Consider the following 18,834-nt stretch of genomic DNA (forward strand, 5'->3'; position numbering starts at 1 on the left):
CATATACAATCATTCAACAATATTGAACATGAATATATATCTATATAATAAAATAAAAACACAGCATAGTCTATAATAAAGCACAGAAGAAAATGAAAAGGAATCATAAAAAGACAAAATAATATAAGGCTATTGACACAGTTTTTCACAGATGCATTTCAACACTGATAGGAATGTGGTTCAACAACAATAAATCATACAGTGAGTCTCTTAACACATTGATTCCCAATCAGGAGGTAGTTGGAAAGATTGTGGTGCAGCTCGTCTAATTTGTAAAAAGTGAATTTTATGATTCCAATAAATGATGAATATAAGTTGTAACACCTTAAAGTTGTACTCCATAAGATTTTCCTCGATTTTATTGTCTTTTATGTGACTATCTATCAAAGATTGAGTTAAAACTACGGTGATTGGGGTTGTTGGACTAAGGTCACTAATGGTTATGTTGCCTTCACTTGTAATCTGAAATCGTGAACTTTCAACTTCTGAGTCAGGCTTGTAGTAAGGGCGGAAGTGAACCAGGAACATGTGTGTGTGTGTATTGATTTAAGAGGGGAACATATAGACGAATCGAAGGGAACAAGCCGCCGTTTCTGCGGTGGCGTCTCCCTCCAGTATGCCCGCGCTCGAATGGGAGCTGTCATTATGAGTGCACCTTTTCTACTTTTACCTGTACGTTTAATGCAGTGTTAATTTCGACAACGATGTCTAGGAAGTCGGGTAGAACCTTTGCAATCCGGCTGTTCAGACGTGACGTAACCTTTCAAAATGCGATTTCCGGTCCAAGCCCCGTGTTTCTACAACGCAGCAGTGCCATGTTCCCCGTTGGTTGAACAGATCTGAGTTTTTTTTTTAAAAAACAAAGCACCAATGGGCTCCTTCCTTTGGGATTGACTTTGGTAATCCACTTGAATGGACTTTACTATGAGAGGAGCTGGTACAGGGGCCAGTTGGTAAGTCTTTAAAACATTCTTTTAATAAACTCTGGGTTCACTAACTACGTTGTTGGTGCTTTGTTTTCTGTGTAGGGACTCTAACACCAAACCTCATGCTGCTGCAGAGGTTTGCTGTTATTTTGAGCAGTATTAGTGGTTAAAAAAAAGTTTTAATGCCTTCACCGCTCTGCCCCGAGCTAATCAGTGTTAGCCACCTCCGGCTGTTAGTGACTCTGCCAGAATTCTCCGTTAAAAACTGTCTTGATGGCTTATTTGATGTATGTAAGTGCGGGAAAAGACCATGGGGTGATTTTACGCCAGAATTACACTTTAAGTGCAGCAGTAGTCCGTTTCCTTACATGGAAAAAACACTTCACATCATTTCCCTCACTGGGTCAGTCTGCAGAGATGACAGCTGCACCGTGAACCCGGGATAGCCAACTCCCTTTACGTTTCCCGTGCCAGGATATAGATGTTATCATTTTGTGCTTTATCACTTCTCTTTGAACGACCTGTAACTGTTTACTGTCACTGTCACCGCCCTTTGGATTCACAAGTGGGTGGTGTTCATTTCCATGGACCCGGGAGTTGTGACGAGTCTGGTGATGCCAGGCTCGGCCTCTCTCTTCGAATGTTTAGTCTTTAATTTCTGAGAAAAAAACCTCAAACCATGGAAATGGATCAAAGTCTATTTTTTTTCCTGGTGAGACAACATTTGTCACAGTGAGGTCAAAGCTGAACGAGGGGAGGAGAGACAGGATCGTCCCTGTCTTCCCAGGGTTGTATCTACCCAGGGCATGTGTGTCTCTTGATTTAACACCGTTTGTGATTGTTAAGGGCTGTCTTCTTAGTTCAAATGGCAAAAGAAGTGATGTCAAAAGTAAAGAAAACTGTCTTTTAGGTGCAAATTTGATGGCATATTGAGGAGTATAACATCTATAATCTGTGTGATTTCAACATGACATACATTGATCAGGGGTGGTGTGGTGGTTTGCACAGTCGCCTCACAGCGAGAGGGTTCCTGATTCGAATCCTGGCTGGGGCCCTTCTGTGTGGAGTTTGCATGTTCTCCCTGTGTCTGCGTGGGTTTTCTCCAGGTTCCCCGGTTTCTTCCCACAGTCCAAAGACGTGCACGTGTTAAGTTCATTGATAACTCTAAAATTGCCCATGAGTGTGAATGGTTGTCTGTCTCTGTGCGTCTCTATGTGCCCTGCGATAAACTGGCGTCCTGTCCAGGGTGTACCCCGCCTCACGCCCGATGTCAGCTGGGATCGGCTCCAGGGACAAGCGGTTGAAGATGAATAAATGAATGAATGATACATTGATCATTTGACCTAAGGAAAAGAACATGAAACCATTTGAAATGTTTCTTTTAATGTGTCATATTAAGAGGAAGGTGTGTTGGGGAACAGCACAGACACGTTCACAGGGAGACCACACATACATTTACATGACTGAAAGGGAAAAATTTGTTAAACTAAATGTGAGCTCATTCTCAGTCACGCATCAAACATCAACAGTTTGCTTTTCACCTCAACGCTGTCGGGAATGTGCTCAACCACAAATGACGCCTCCATCCCACGGTGGAAAATGCTTTTGTTCAGCTTTCATTATTTATTGTTGGATTGAAAGGACTGAGGCCGGCTGTTGTTAGTGCGGGCCCCTGAAAGATCAGCTAACAGTAACAAGAGAGCTCAGTCACAGTGTTACCCTTCGTAGGCCTCAGAGAAAATGAGATGTTTAGGCTAATTGTGTGTTGGGTTAATACTGGGAACGTCTGAAATTATACGCCGCTCTGTAATTAGTGAAATTACAGACTCTAGAAAGAGTGTCTGGATAACAGGATCCAGGGTTTCTACACAGAATGGAAAAGTATGGGATTCAATTTGGGTCATTTCCGAGCCTGGAAAAAGAGTTTGGAATAATGTTTGTATTGTTTCCAGACTATTATCGCACTTTCTAAAATAAAATATATTAATATATGCAAATCAAAACAAGCTTAGTAACGCAACATAGCCGACCCGTAATGCCCCACAAAGTGCAGTAACTACGAAAAAAACTTTAAGGTAAAAGAAAATGTCTTTAAAGTTTGTTTATTGTCCCGACAAATTAATATTTGGCCCACTGATGATGGATTATATGGTTTACTAGTTTTACATTTAATAAATATTATCCAAATCAATCCTAACCTCCACACTTTCAGGCCTAAAATTGTGCAGAAATCATGTTATTAGTGATTTTGTAGTTACTACAGTACACGCTGGCTGTACAATGGTGTCTGGTTACCTTGGTTACCGTTGACCGTGCGACTGCGATCCTCAATTTTTTCCACACGTGCGGTCAAGATTTTATTTATGGTTAATTTTTATTTATTATTATTCTATTCATTTACAAGTATGTTCACTCCATCTAATAATAATAATTATAATAATAATAATAATAATACATTTGATTTGTAGAGATTTTTCAAAGGTACTCAAAGACACTTAACATAATGCAATAAAAACCAATACATTTATCAACAAGCAGGCAACGAAGTACGAGAACGAGTACAATAAAAACAAGCAGGCTCTATTTAAGAAGTAATTTACGGTAAAAAGATGCAAAGTGATAAAACGGCACATTTAAAAACAAGTAGTGATGCAATCGAAATTAAATAAATAGTGGATCATTTGGGGTTGATGGCAATTCTGAAGAGATGGGTTTTGATGAGTAATTTGAAGGTTTGCTGGTCGGTGCAGTCAGGGACGTGGGTGCGCAATGAGACTGCAGAGGGAGGGGGCCGCAAATGAAAAGGCACTCTGACAGCTAAGACTTTTTTCTTTTGTAGTTCCTGGTTAATTGTTCATCCCTACTGTTACTGTCTGTAGGGGTTGCATGTACACCGTTATTAATTGCACTCTTTAAGCATTTAGCTTTAATAAAATGCTATTCTGTTAAATCCTCAGAGAAGTCCGGAAATTTGACTCTGGAAAAGTACGGAATTTTGAAATAGAAAATGTGAAGGAACCCTGGATCTCTAAAATCTATCTATTTGCCTTTCCCTGCCAGCAGCACTCTCAGACTTGTGTCAACATTTTCAGGGACCGTGCATTAGAGCGAAGTTAAACCGGAGGTGCATGCCCTTTATAAATAAACATGACATTAGGTTAAGACAGTGGTTCCTGCACTGGGGGCCTCGCCACCTAGGTCGGGGAGGGGTGGGTGGAGTTATAAAAGGGGGCTAAATATAAATCATGCATGGCAGAGCGTGGATTGTGAAAGGACTGTCAGGTGCACCAAAACATCACAACTACCAAAACAAACACAAGAAAACATGACAAGGCATATCTCACCCTGGGCTTCGAAGGATTTGCAGGGTTTGTACAGGTGCTTAAATCCTTGAAAAGTGCTTGAAATTTAGATAAAGTGCTGAAAAATTGCTTGAAATTCTATCCAAATAATTTTTTACCCTTCTGTTATTACAAAACACAATTTTAGTGGTTTATAGCATGATACCACCTCTTTTAACGTGATAAAAAAAGTGAAATAATCATTTTCATTATGTATGGATTTGTAGAAATTTAGAATTTGCCACATCTATAAGGAGCAGGAAAAGCTTAAAAATGGAAAAGTGCTTGAATTTGACCTTGGAAAAGGTGAACGAACCCTAAATATGTCTTGTGTGAATTGAAATAATGACGAGATGAGGAGATGATCCAGACAATCAAATACAACATAGAGTTGAAAGACGATAAACAAACACACGAACGAACAAAGAGCTACTAGTGTAATTCTTTGCATCCTTTGCAGAGGAAAAACATTCCTGATCAGATCCAGGATCAGATGCAGTACCGCATAGTTTTGACTCACTGTCTTCCTGTTTCTCCCTCAGAGCGGACCAAAGTGGTGGTCATTCAGGGGGACATCACAGACTACAGCAGCGTGCTGGAGGCCTCCAGGGGGGCCGACGTCGTCATCCACACGGCCAGCTTGGTGGACGTTTGGCACAGAGTCCCAGAAACACTCATCGTCTCTGTCAATGTCACAGGTGAGGCTTCAAGGGGAAAAAAGGACGGGGAGGAAGCACCAATGGGTGATTCATTTTTATGAATGCTTTATACTGTGGGGTTTCAGAGGAAACACACACCTTCTCCTGTTTTTGGGTGATTTTCAGGGACGAGTCTTTACCCGCGGTTTGAAATGTTGAGACAATAGCGGCCACTGTTAGCAAGTCATGTCGAGAGATTCCTGTTTCACACTCAAACCTGGATTAAGGGTCACACTTCACTGCATATACTTCCACTGAAAAAAAGCATTCTTGGTCATCCTGCCGTTAACTGCCGAACACTATTAGTTTGTGTTTAAGTGTCACATGATTGTACGAATACTCTTTGAGGGGCTTTTTCCACCTGACAAGAATTTAACTCTCCTGTGTTAGGGAGGAATTTGTGGTGATGCCAGAAAAGAAGACAAAGTACCCGAGGTCCTATATGTCTTATGCTGAAGGAGTTTATTAATACTTGATCGAGAAGAACAGAAGAGTCGTCCACACGAAGTAGTGCGTGAAGCCACCTCGATTCTAAAGGCCCCTCCACATGATACGCAATAAAAACGCTTTGCGCAAGCTGTTCCATTATTTTCCTATGGAAGAGGTGGTAACGCCCAAGATAGCGGCGCCCAGCGCTCAGATTTGCCTCTCTGCCGCAGTTGAACTTTGACCTAGTTACTGCTGACCTTTCAAAATCTCAACCAATGAGATAGAAGCTTTGAGTTCGACGTTTATGTTTCCTAGGCAACCAGAAAGTGACATCAAGCCAGTTAGAAAGATGGAGAAAAAAACGTATTGTACGTGTGTCCGAGTTTCCCGAACTATTTAACGTTACATTAAAGTCTTTTTACGATCTGGGAAGAAAACGTAATTATGGAGGTTTATGAGTGTCACACCAGGTTCGTGAATAGGAAGTTTGAGAGCTACGGTTGTTTTAATACTAACGTTGATTTAGCCGTTTACTGGGTCTCTGCGCCCAACCTCAGATGACAACATCAGCCGGTTTGAGTCCAGACAAGACGGGTCAGTTCACACCGCTGCGACTTTCACCTGTGACGTTCTAAAACAGTCTCGTCGCGTTGTGAATCTTTGGTCCAAACTGGGCTTTACTCGTATCAACTCATCGATCTCTATGAGCTTTGTGTGAGTAAGGAAATAAGCAAACATAGCAGCATGTCAGATGCTTTTTTGATGTAAACTAAAAACATGCAGGGCATTCCTAGAGGATACTGTTCCCATTAGTGATGAGAACAGTCTACGTCTGGGTTTATGTTCGTGGGCAGTGGTGAGGCTAGAGCCTGGAATAGTCTCCAGTGATTCAGTAAATAGACCAAACATACTCTTGTCATCTGTTAGATGAGTCAGCTGTTGTTTTTAAAAACAGTCTCTTCCAAAACAGGAGAATTGAATGAATAATTTGCCCATATCCGTCTGGAAGAGCCAGAACTTCCTCAGCTGATGCCGATTTAATGTCGTGCTGAAGTCGTTAAACCTCTGCAGACTTCTGTGTGAAGCCGAGGAACCGAGGAATGGTTTGATTCAGTCTCTAGATTCCTTCGGTTGAGAAATATTACAAGAATTTGAAATAATATCCCGTTAGTTTCATGTTGACGCCCTTCACTTCTTCAGTCTGAGAGACATGAACTCACCCTCCCATCCGAGGATTAGTAAGAATTACAAGTGCAGGACAGTTTAACTCAGTGTAAAGTATCTAGTTAAGAGTTTATTTTACTGCTGACGTTAGAGGCTCTTGTGGCCTTCAGCTTTGAGAACATTCCAGAGATTTCTCACCTCTTTGTGAGCCAGTGAAGTCAGACCAGTACTTAAGGAGCAAGCCCTTTTATTTCTGCAATTCAGTCGTGTTGATTTGATTTATTAACTTCATTTTCATATTTAACCTCTGTGAAGGTACTGTACCTTTACCTTGATTTTATTTATTATCTTGAACTTAGCAGATTAAATTAGATTGCTTTTGGATAGGTGGAACACATCTTTGTATTTTTATTTTCATGGTCAGGGAGGGGGTTCCCGAACCTCGGAGCAGCTGAGGAAGAGGCCCGATCACCCATGGTGCGGAGCTTGGGTTAGGGGGCTCTGAGGGTGTTTGGGGTCCCAGAGATTTCAGGGTGGGGGTGATGTGATTGTGTTTGCGTACCCTCATCAAGATCTGTCTTACGTGTCTCCATCACATCAGCAAGCCCTCTCCCTTTATCTAGCAATCAATCACTTAGTCCAAAATGTAATCCCGTCTGTTCAGCACAGTGAACGCTGGGTGACGTGCGTGGTAACTGCCTTAAACTCCTCCCGCCATAATCAAAACCGCTTCCTCTCTGCCGCCGCACTTCATTGAAATGATTGGTTATCTCACGTGAATGCCCCTTCAGCCTTGTTCTTGCAGCGCCTGGTGTAAATATCCTTTAGCCCGGGTAGGGCACATCCTATTTTATTATTTAATTATTATTTTAGCTTTATCGCAAAAGTGTGTCGAAAGTTCAACCACATTAAACTTTGGCAGCTGCAGCATGAGCTTGCCGAAGCCCCAAGCCCATTGGTTCCTACTGAAGGTGTAAATCGTGTCAGGGAGGGGGTTCCTCAACCTCGGAGCAGCTGAGGAAAAGGCCCGATCACTCATGGTGCGGAGCTTGGGTTAGGGGGCTCCGAGGGTGTTTACCAGAGATATCAGGATGGGGCTGATGTGATTGTGTTTGCGTACCCTCATCAAGATCTGTCTTACGTGTCTCCATCACATCAGCAAGCCCTCTCCCTTTATCTAGCAATCAATCACTTAGTCCAAAATGTTAGAAAAAAACAGTCAGAAATATATGCTTTTAATTGAAAATACACAAAGACAAAGATTCTTCTCTCTCACACTATGAACTTTAACGACAAACATTTTTGTAGGTAATTCGTATAGCTGAGTGTCATTCATACAGTATATTTAGTTGTGTGTTCAAAGGACTTAGGATCGTTCTGGGCTCATAAAAGCAGATTCACTTAGATTGCTTTTTGATAGGTGAAACATATCTTTGTATTTTTATTTAGCTGTAATAAAATACTGCATATAAATCAGATAGAAGTCAGACAAAGCCACACATGTATGTCTTTTTTAGCAGGAAGCTAGCATAGATGAGGGTATGTTTCAATCCTCTGCAAAATAAGGACCAGATGTACTGTTCGGTGCAGCCAACGAACTGTGTCCTCTTCTCCCTCTATGACGCAAGTTAAAGTCTTCATATGGAAAACCGGCCATGTGCTCCCAGTTACCCTGATGAGCTCCGCCAAGGGACCTGCAGCACAACACAGCAGAGGAGCACAAACACACAGCAGGCCCGGTCAAAGCAGGAGGATGTCACATTCCTCAAACCTTTTTTTTACTTATGCATTAAAAAAAAAGAAATTATGTCTTTTATGTCATCAACCTGCCAGGGACCGCAGATGAAAATGCACGATGGACTCAAGTTTTCATGTTAATTAATGTGCACTGTCTTTTCTTAAAGGTCCCATCTTCTGCTCAATTTCACATTCATGTTTTTTATTTTTTTACTAGAATGTGTTTACATGCTTTAATGTTCAAAAACACATAATTATTATTTTTCTCACCCTGTCCGTCTGAATATACCTGTATTCACCCTCAGTTTTAGCGCCTGTCTCTTTAAGAACCCCCTCCTTAAAAAGCCCAGTCGGCTCTGATTGGTCAGCATTTCCTGATCTACTCCAACTGCGCTCTCTGCGCCGTCATTGCAGCCGGGGAATGACTGTAACAACACTGTAGCGACACTTTCTACATATATATCGTTAAGTTGTGACATCACAACCGTACAGGAAGTCATGACAGCTCGTTTAAAGACAAAAGCCGCTTCTCGATCTGCATTCTTGTCTGTACTTGTGTTCTCGTGGAAACGTCATCAGTCGCGGCCCAAGTACTGTTCCAATTCAATAGTCCGCATCTCGCCAAATACGGACCAAATGCCCGGTTGTGACTTGTGCCGCCAATTTTATTAAGGATGCATCAGAGGTGACTTGTGTGGACTTCAGACAGCCAGGTATCCCAGAATGCTTTTCATCCTAACATCACCGAAGACTGCGCAGGAGACAACAAACAACTTTGAGTTATGATTTACAAAATATTACTACATTTGTGTCACGAAACGCAGATTTAAGATGTTTTTAGGCGAGATTATAGTTGTTCAAACTTTGAATCTGCGGCCAATGTGTTAAGATAGAGCCTATTTTAAAATTAGCTTCAACGTTTTCGGAGATGTGAGATCCTGGGGTAACCCTGACAACCAAGACGAGCTGAGATGGTGACTTCATCAAATCCGCTGCTGTTCCAATTGCAGAACTGCGTCGTCCGGAGTCTGGACTCTCCAAGTCCGAACTTCGAAGTCCTAAAGTCCGACCTTGGCGTACTTGTATTGAGAAACGGCTGGAGTTTCTGAATACAGGCTGTGCGCATTTATCTGTGGATTGAATATTTTGATACTTTCACATTTATATAAAACCTCAACCTGCTTTGTCCCTTTTTACAATAAATGAAATAAATTATTTCCTTCACTTTGCAGAGGCCAGCTTTCTTTCCATCGCCCGTCCAGTGTTTTTTAATAGAGACCAGATTTTTTAGACAAACATGTTTTCTTCCTGTCGGCTGAACAGAGCACATACGGATCTCATGCCTTTGTTTAATTGATTTCCTGTTGACCGTCTCCTCTCGTGATTTCAAGACTTTGAACTTCATCCTGTTTCAAAAAGTGATTCAGAACTTTTAAATGCGACTGTCAGCAGATGCGCTCCTGTGTCATGTGACTTTGGAGTATCCGCAGACTCATGTTTACAGTGTTACCTACTAAAATTCAGAGTGACATTCATCACAGCAGAATGTTTTACAAGTGCGCGGCGTAGGACTTTAAACGACAATGTTTCTCTCTCTTGTCAGGGACCGAGAATGTGATAAACGCCTGTGTGGAGTGCGGCATCCAGTGCCTGGTCTACACCAGCAGCATGGAAGTGATCGGCCCCAACGTCAACGGAGACTCCTTTATCAGGTGAAAAATAAAGAAAATCATTCTGGATTTACTTGTTACCGTAACCCAATATCTTTTCCCCAGCGAGCACACGTGGTTGCACTTTACACTGTCACTTTCAGAAATGCTTTGGCTCTTTCCGTTACGTTTCTGCGGTCACTATCTTTCTTATCCTTTCTCTTTTTTTATCTTGAATGCACCATCATGGAAAACACAGGCCTGCACTGAACAGATATGACTGACAGAACACGCCGTATCCAGCACACTAGCAGTTCAATCAAGGGACTCTTGTATTCCTCAAGGTAGAAAGAGTCTGGGATTAAAAAGATGCTGAACAGGAACCATCATCCACATTTAGACTCACTCCTGATCTTTATCTGTCACACTGTGTCCCTGTAATTCTTTGCACGAGACGTCTGGTATGTCAGACGTGTTACATAACGCTGTAGCAGTGTACAGCTGCCAATATGACTGCAACTTTAATTCTAAACACACCAGCACTCCGAGGAAGTCTGTGTGATGTGTCAATCAACACGAGTGTATTGGTCTGTTCTGGAATAGTTTTGCTGCCAGGATGTAAAACAAAAACAATTGTGCCAGTGTGAAAACAGAAAGTTTCCTCTTGAGGGTGTGAGTCACTGTTCAAGATTCAAGATGCAAGATTCAAGAAGCTTCATTTATCCCGAGGGAAATGATTGTGCAACAGTTTCAATACAAAGGTGGGAAAGGGTCAGAGTGACAATAAGCATAAAAACATAAATCAAATCAAAATAAAGCTAACATAATATAAATCAAACAGTAACTAAGTGTGACAGAGTGCAGCAGACATCGTGGTTAACCGTAGGTTTATACAATATACAACAATACGCAGTGTGCAGTTTAGCAGTATGTTGAAATAAAATAAGTACAAAATAAATAAGTGATAAGGAGCGATAAGTGATAACAGTGTTAAAAATGTAGCAGCATTTCTGACTGAAGTAAGTTACAGTAAAGTACAGTAAAGTGAAGTGTGGCAGCCTTTCTTACTGAACTAAGTGACAGTACAACTGAACAAAGTGATGTAGTGATGATATAAAGTGACAAAGTGACAAAGTGACTGTTGTGTTGCCAAGTAATGCATTTATTTAACGGGAAGGGTTTTGCCACTATTTACAGTTGTGTGTGTGTGGATGGATGGAGAATCCAGCTTCACTGGGTTTTTAAAACATATTTAAGATACAGTTTTAGATTTAGTTTTTACATCAGTCAACAAAGAGGAAATGTTTGTTTGTCTGTTTCCTAGTTTACTTAAACTAACAGACTTAAATGATATTGGTTGGAAACAGGCAACGGCCAAATAACAATTGTTTTTTGTGCAAATCAATGAATCTTCTTAAAGATTTGTTTACATTTGAAGGTCTGGTTTTCACTGTTCTCCTATGAACTACTGGGAAAATGATTGTGGTAGCATACAGTATGTATTTTGTTGCAGATCTGATTAACAACATTATTAGAATGATCCTTACCATCCTTTAACCTTTTTACTACGCAACAATACGCTAACTTCGACAACAATAGAAACATTCATGATCTTAACTGTGTTTAAAAGTCTCAAGCGAGTTTTATGTCTCTCAAAGTTGATTTCCACACCCTGTGGGAATACATGGAAAACAACAGCTGTCTAGAAACACGTTGAAACACACAGAAACATCTAAAACACGAAGGTGTTCTTTGAAAATACACACAATTAGTCGTAATTGGATAAAAATATGCAACGAGGTAAAAGCCAGGAGACTAAAATAAATACGTGCCGTGCCAAACTTCCATCCATCTGCTTTGAGCATCATTCAGGACATTCTTCCAGATGGTGTGTGTGTGTGTTTATTTGTGTGTGTGTGTGTGCGTGTGTGTGTGTGTGTGTGTGGTACATTGCTGCAGCTGTACCTCAGGAAAATATTTGCCATTCACAAGGTTAGGTCAGGGTGAAAGAATGAACCTTTGTCTGCTCTTGTTGGAAAGGCCGCCAAGTTGTCTCAGTTTAATCTTTCTCTCGCTCGCCCTGTTTATCTTTTTCGGTCTCACACATTCCTCTCACGCATATGGCGAAGGTCAAGAAAACACTACCTGCTGCCTACTCTCTCCAGAGTCCTCCTCTGACTGTTTTAACTCTTTCTCCACAGGGGCAACGAGGACACGCCTTACCAAGTGCAACACACAATGGCCTACCCTAAGAGCAAGGCAAAGGCGGAGAAGATTGTGCTCGAAGCTAATGGCACAAAGGTACTTAACAACAATCATTTCACAAATGATTGGTTTTGGTTTGGGGCATGACTTGAGGCAGGTTTATTAAAAGCACATTTTAACACTGAGAAAAACAAACAGTGTTTAAATAAGAATCATAAAACAATAATGATGCAATGGAAGTCATAAAAGCAAAAGATGCAGAGAAAGAAAAACAAGAAAAACACCTTTACTGGCATCCAGACACATGTATTAATGTTTATTACCGAGTTCTATAATGCTGAATATTAGAGTTTATACTTTATTATCTTAGCCTAAAGGGAACATTCAGTTTTTTTTAAGTGTGGTTGTATGAGTTACTTATTATGAGGTATTATTACCTACAGCAGATGGCGGTCAGCACATTGGATGGGGGCAGCAGCTAAACGTATTTATATATTTATAAACATAAAAAAAAGATCAGATTAAGACTGTATTTTAAATATTTTGACCGGTTTACCTTGCTATCATGCAGACAACCCTGTTTCAGTTCATGCAAGAGGAACTGCTCTCTTCACTCCACCAGACTCCATTCACAAAAACATTTTACCTCACAGAACGCAGGAGTTGCTGGTCTACCGCTGTGGATCTTTTGTGTTTTAAAGGGTTAGAAACTAACTAACAAACTGAGCCATCGAGGCAGCGGTAGACCATCAACGCCTGTGTTCTGTGACGTAAAAACATTGTTTTGATCAGTGGAGTCTGGCGGCTTTGACAAGAGCATAGATTACTGCTTCAGGTCTGTCCGACAGCAAGGTAAATATAAATATAAATCAATCAATCAAAACATTCTAAATATAGAAAATAAAATTTGTCGTCCACAGCAGAACATTTCTTAGCTGCCAAATCCAAGCTATCCCTTTTACACTGGGTAACACTGTCTGGAAGCTGTAGATGTTGTATGCTGTAGCGCCTGGGGGGAGAAAAAAAAACATTATGTGGGGAATTTCTTGTCCAACTTTGCCACAAAATGACAGTTCATCCCCTTGTGGCTTTGCTGTGGCGTCCCTCCTGCTGTTTACAACCAAGTTCCAATTAAATCTACCCTATGACCGTTCTGTGTAAATGTATTTCTGTATGCCTCCCTCCTGATTTTCCCGACACCAAATCCTGTTTTTGTCTCCTGTCTCAGGTGAAGGGTGGAAAGTGTTTGCACACATGTTCTCTGAGGCCCACGGGGATCTATGGCGAGGGACATGAGCTAATGAAGGAGTTCTACATGAAGGGTGCACAAGCGGGGGGTCTGGTCATCGGGGGTGTACCAGATGACGCTGAACACGGACGGGTCTATGCAGGTAAGATAATGGTTTTGTTTTGAGTCACAATCACAACTTAATCACAGCTGAAAACGTCAGAGTTAACCAATGTAGCCTGAGAATCCAAACAACCTGTGTGCTATATTTAACGCTGAAAGCAAAGGCGAGCAAACAAAACTGCAAAGGAGAACCAGATAAAAGCAGAGCGTGACATATTCACACCAGAGCTGTTTTAACATATGAACCCAGGATGATGTCAGGAGAATCAGTTCCAGAGATAGCCCCGAGTTTCTCTTTTACACATGCAGCACACAACCAGAGATTCTCCGTCTCCGATGCGTTCTCCCTTACTGGAAATACTCTGTTTGGTGTAGGCGTGGTGGCGCCTGGGTAGAACGAGCAGGAGAGAGGACATGACGCCAAGTTCACTTAATGTGGTCGCAAACAACTCTTTTGCCGGTCTTTGAATTTTTCGGCCCTTACTGGCAGAAGTTCCTGAATCTCGTCGTCCCTCCAGTTAGACATTTACGTTGCCCTCTTTGTGTAAATCCTCCTTCTTCACTGTCGGAGGTTTGTTTTGCTCCACTGTTGGCCGATGCGTGATATAAACATCACCAAGATGCCACATTCAACTCCATGGATACACCAGAGAATAAACGGTCTTTGTGCTACGGAGCTGGCAGGGTAAACTCCAGTCAGGCATTTGCATTCTCACGTACTGGTGGTAAAGGTCTAGATTATTTCCGGTTGGCTGTGCATGCGTGAAAGGGACCTCAGGACTGAATTGCAGAAGTGCAATCGCGATGCAAAATAACTTCCTCTGCAATTCAGAAGAAATGCATGAGCACTGTAGCCTCAGAAGATGCACAGATGGTGCAGCGTGATGAACCGTAAGGACACTCCAGTTCAGATGTCTTGTTTGTGATGTGCACAGTATCAGCAAGACGTAAATCTTTTCAGCCGCATGAACACATCGTTAAATGAATCTCATTCCAGATGTGACGATGAGCCTCGACAAGCTTGTTTCGGTGCTGATGCAGTTTTGTTGTTCACTCACAGTATCAGCTGCTGACTAAATGTGTAGTCTCCAATCATTAAGGCATGTGAGCATGAGTAACAGTCAACATGGTTGTGTTGGCGGATATTTGTGGCACCTTAGCAGATGCTGATGTTGCAGAGCTGGACCATAAGAAGAATCTACAGTTGACAGATCGTAGCGGTCGACGCTGCAAATTCACTTTTAGCACATCAGACACTGTAGATACTGTATGTTGTAATTTGTGGCCTGTGCTCAGCTGACGTTAGGGATGATGTCAGAGAGTGTGGTCATAGGTGTGGAGCAACAAAGCACGAGCAACAAAGCACGTTCACTCAAGTGTACTGAGGTGGAGATGGTTATATTTTCAGCCTTGGTTAATAGCGTAACCAAGTGGTGTTGTCGGGTAAACCAGGTACATGTTCATTCATCAGTAATTTGGTCCCGACGGGAGTCATTCTTCAGACTGACTAGTTTTCCTCTTACTTACAAGTATTTGTGTTTTTTCTATCGCTCAACTTTATACTGTATTTTATATAAGCTATGAATTCAGCGTCTAATAAGAAATGTTTTAGGGAAAAGAGCCCTTAAATTGTAACATCACACACAGTCGATGTTCCACCACCTCTCCAGTTGTTATTCCTACACAACGTCGGCAATCTGGAAGCAAAATAGGCGTTGGCGTCTGAGGCGGACGCATCTGTACCATTAATCAACCGCTTGAAGCCGACCCAACCCAACTTTATACATTACAGTAACAACAACTGTCAGAAGAGAGAAGGACAGAGACGCGCTGCAGCGGCGTGCCCACGCATGTGTGTGTTTTTCACCCAGACGTTGGCTCGGCACTGTTGCGGCTCTGTGACTGCCTTTGCTGTCGGCTCAGAGGCGTAACACATCTGCCCCCCCCCCCCCCCCCCCATTCTGTCTCTGTGCCTTTTGCCACAAACAAAAACAACAAACAACAAAAGGCGCAACAACCAAGCAACGAAACAGGCAGTGTAAATGGGGCTTTTGTAACAAAGTGATTCTTGACTTAAGCAAATTCTGGCCCATGATGGGGCCTGCAGACCATTTTCTAATTCACAATGAAAATAGATTGGTTCCCATGTACTTTGAATGTAATTAAGGTGGTAAAAAGGCATCAAAATAGAGTTTGTTAATTAAAAAAAAGAAAGAAAAAGTACCAATGCAGGATACCTGTAAACTTATCTGTGTACACCTGACCTCAGTTAATTTAAAAATAAAGAATTGCACAGAAAGATGAGTTATGGGCCCTTTTAACGTGTTCATTTAATCTGATAAATATTATTAACGTTTGTTTATTAACTGACTCCTGTCCTCGGGCAAAACAAGTTCTGTATTCCCGGAGGTGAGAACAAGGAAACATTCTTCAAACGAATGACTTCTTTTGGCACTCAGGGACATTTTACTGTTACTGTAACTATTCATGCTGAGGTAAATATTTTCATTCTGGCATTCACCCACTTTTTTGTTTGTGTTTCTAGGCAACGTGGCCTGGATGCACCTTCTTGCAGCCCGAGCCCTGCGGGAGCGCCCACAGACAGTTGGCGGAGAAGCGTACTTCTGCTACGATGAGTCACCTTACAAGAACTACGAGGATTTCAACATGCAGTTCTTCTCTGCGTTCAACTTCCGAAGGGTCCGCATACCCTCGCTGATGATCTGGTTCCTGGCCATGTTTAATGACTTGCTCCGTTTGATACTGAGCCCCGTGTACAACTACACGCCGCTGCTGAACCGTTACACCTTGGCCGTGGCTAGTACCTCCTTCACTGTCAGAACAGACAAAGCCCAGCGCCACTTCCAGTACCGCCCTCTGTACGACTGGGACCAATGTCGAGCCCTCACGCAGAAATGGATTAACACATTCCCCACGGACAACCACAAAGACTCCTAATGTGACCTTGACTACTGCAACACGCATTAAAACGCTGCTACGTAGACACGCAGGACTCCAGATACACAAAAGAGTAACTTGCTATTAGGTGACAACACATCTGGATCTCCTTCAGCTACTGCATTGTAACAGTGCTGCTCCTCCTGGGGTCGGCATTCGTATCTTAACAATATACCAATAACTGAAAATACAGCAATACTTACCCGTAACATTCCTACTCACAATATGACTCATAGTGCATAACACAGCAACCAACACACACTCAAAAACTGTCTCATACATTTGATGGATCAATGTAATGATTTCATCTTTTACATGATTGAGAAATCACTCAGAAACTCGTCCACTAATCACAAATAAGTGTGACGCGTGGCTCTCTACATCCATTTCACATCTTCATAAACAGATAATATATATATATATACACATATATAAACAAGTACAATCTTAACGCTTTTTGTTAAAACATGTATTACCTTCTGAGAGTGAGTCAGCATTTTTGCACTCACGGTTCTTTCATCTTGAAGTCGATAGGTTTACTTTGAATGGGTTTTCGATTGCATGAGGTCTGTGGTTAACACGGGCTTAAGAGATTTTACTGTTTTGTTCATCAGTAAGAACCCCGCTTGTGAATTTTAAAGGTTGCTAACAAGAGGTCACAGAGCTTATATTTCACAATAATCCAAAATCCAATGGGAAGATGCTGTTGACTTTTTCATGGAGGGTTAGACAAAAACACATCATCCCTGCAGCGCTCTATTAAACTAGTTCTACGCGGAGGAAACATGATGATCTCATTGTTGTACTTGTGTAAATGTTGGCTATAAAAGAAAACAATGAACGCACTTGTTCAGATGAAGCATTTACAGTGTTGGGAACATAATGATCTACGTCATTTACAAGCATTTACCTGACTTTATATGGACTTTACACCTGTATTTCAGTAATATATATTCTTGATAAGAATATTTTACGTTGCGTAATTTAAAGAATGTTTTGTCGATGAAGTGCATTACGTCTAGTTTGTAATTTTGAATAAAGATTATTTAATATATTCTACATGGCTTGGCTTGTTGTGATTTTGCACTTGACTCACGTTACAGGGAGAGGCTGCGTTTTCCCCGTTCTTTCTTTCCATAAATGATCTCATTCACATGTTTTACTTTGAAGAGCGGTGTTCGACGTGCCCAGGGTCATAACGAATGTTTTGCAGAGCCTGGTGATCTGACTCTTATGTAATTGCGTCGTTCACAACATGCACATGTTCACTTGCCATTTGCACATGAGTTCTCAACCTCTGGGTTTCCATGGAGACACTGAACTTTGTTTGTTTGCATCGGGTCCTGTCTTTCTTGTGTGGAGACTTGTCATTCTGCTCTATGACGACCAGCTGGAGGGTATTTATTTTTATGAGTAAGACAAAGTATACGGGAGTTCCCTGTTTGAATAGCTGGAGCAGTGTTCCAGCATGCCTGGGGCTGGGTGTCCCCCCATTCTTGTGTTTTTTTTTTACCATGACAATCCTCAAAACAAGTGTGAAGGAGAAGCGTGACTCACACTTCCCACACAGAACCTCTGATGGTGTTCCCCCAAACAAAATCCAAACAAAAAGGATTGATTAGTAAAGTATGTTACTTTTTTTTAAGGCCTTTAAGGTTCGGAGTTGTTTATTTAAGCGCTGGTTTGCTCAGGGTACCAGAAATGACTTTGGTGAAGCAGCTTTTTTGTGCTTTTATGCATCGAAAGTTTAAAAACACACACAACTTCAGCTGATTTTAAGAAACAACTCAAAATGTATTTTAATGGTACTGTTTTTAACTCGTTTAAATTATGGAGAAGTGACAGGTACTGATTAGGGAACACTTCTTACCCTTTTCGGATGTGTAATATTTAATTGGTGATTTATTGATGTTGTTTATGAGAATTTGTATATATTGAGTTTGCTATAAGTAAACTATTCGTTTAATTGTTGGTACATGTTTGAAACTGACTTAATTAATTTTACCTCATCCTGTAGCATCATTATTTTATATTTCTCAAACTTGGCTTTTTATATCCTAAAACAGTTTTTCTCATTATTAATCTTTTTTTTTTTTTACCAGTTTTATCCCATTTTCATCTCTTCTTTAGACTTTTGTTTATTGTACGTCTGTCGCTCTTTATGTCTCCTGTTTTTAAATATCCCACTTTGAGATGCATTTTATGTTATGAAAGGTGCCATATCGATACAGAATATTATTATAATTATATTATGATTATTATTAAAACAATTTGAAGTTGTAGGTTGGTGAATAATACTGCATATTATGACAGATATGTTTGGCTTGATTCACTCAATATGGATATAAGCATGTGTGTGTGTGTGTGTGTGTGTGT

At 41.2% G+C, this 18,834-nt stretch overlaps 1 protein-coding gene across 1 annotated transcript in view; it reads left to right on the plus strand.

The window, feature by feature from the left end:
• The window catches only part of hsd3b7 (hydroxy-delta-5-steroid dehydrogenase, 3 beta- and steroid delta-isomerase), an 18,407-nt gene extending 976 nt beyond the window's left edge, over nt 1–17,431 (plus strand). Inside the window, exons 2-6 of the mRNA XM_083930533.1 lie at nt 4,810–4,965; nt 9,899–10,007; nt 12,146–12,245; nt 13,378–13,540; nt 16,046–17,431. Of these exons, the coding sequence (XP_083786659.1) occupies nt 4,810–4,965; nt 9,899–10,007; nt 12,146–12,245; nt 13,378–13,540; nt 16,046–16,458 (941 nt within the window). The 3' untranslated portion in view covers nt 16,459–17,431. The remainder of the gene's footprint in view (nt 1–4,809; nt 4,966–9,898; nt 10,008–12,145; nt 12,246–13,377; nt 13,541–16,045) is intronic.
• The last annotated feature ends 1,403 nt before the right edge of the window (nt 17,432–18,834 follow it).

The sequence above is a fragment of the Echiichthys vipera genome (assembly GCF_963691815.1).
Source record: "Echiichthys vipera genome assembly, chromosome: 17".
Lineage (NCBI taxonomy): Eukaryota > Metazoa > Chordata > Actinopteri > Perciformes > Trachinidae > Echiichthys > Echiichthys vipera.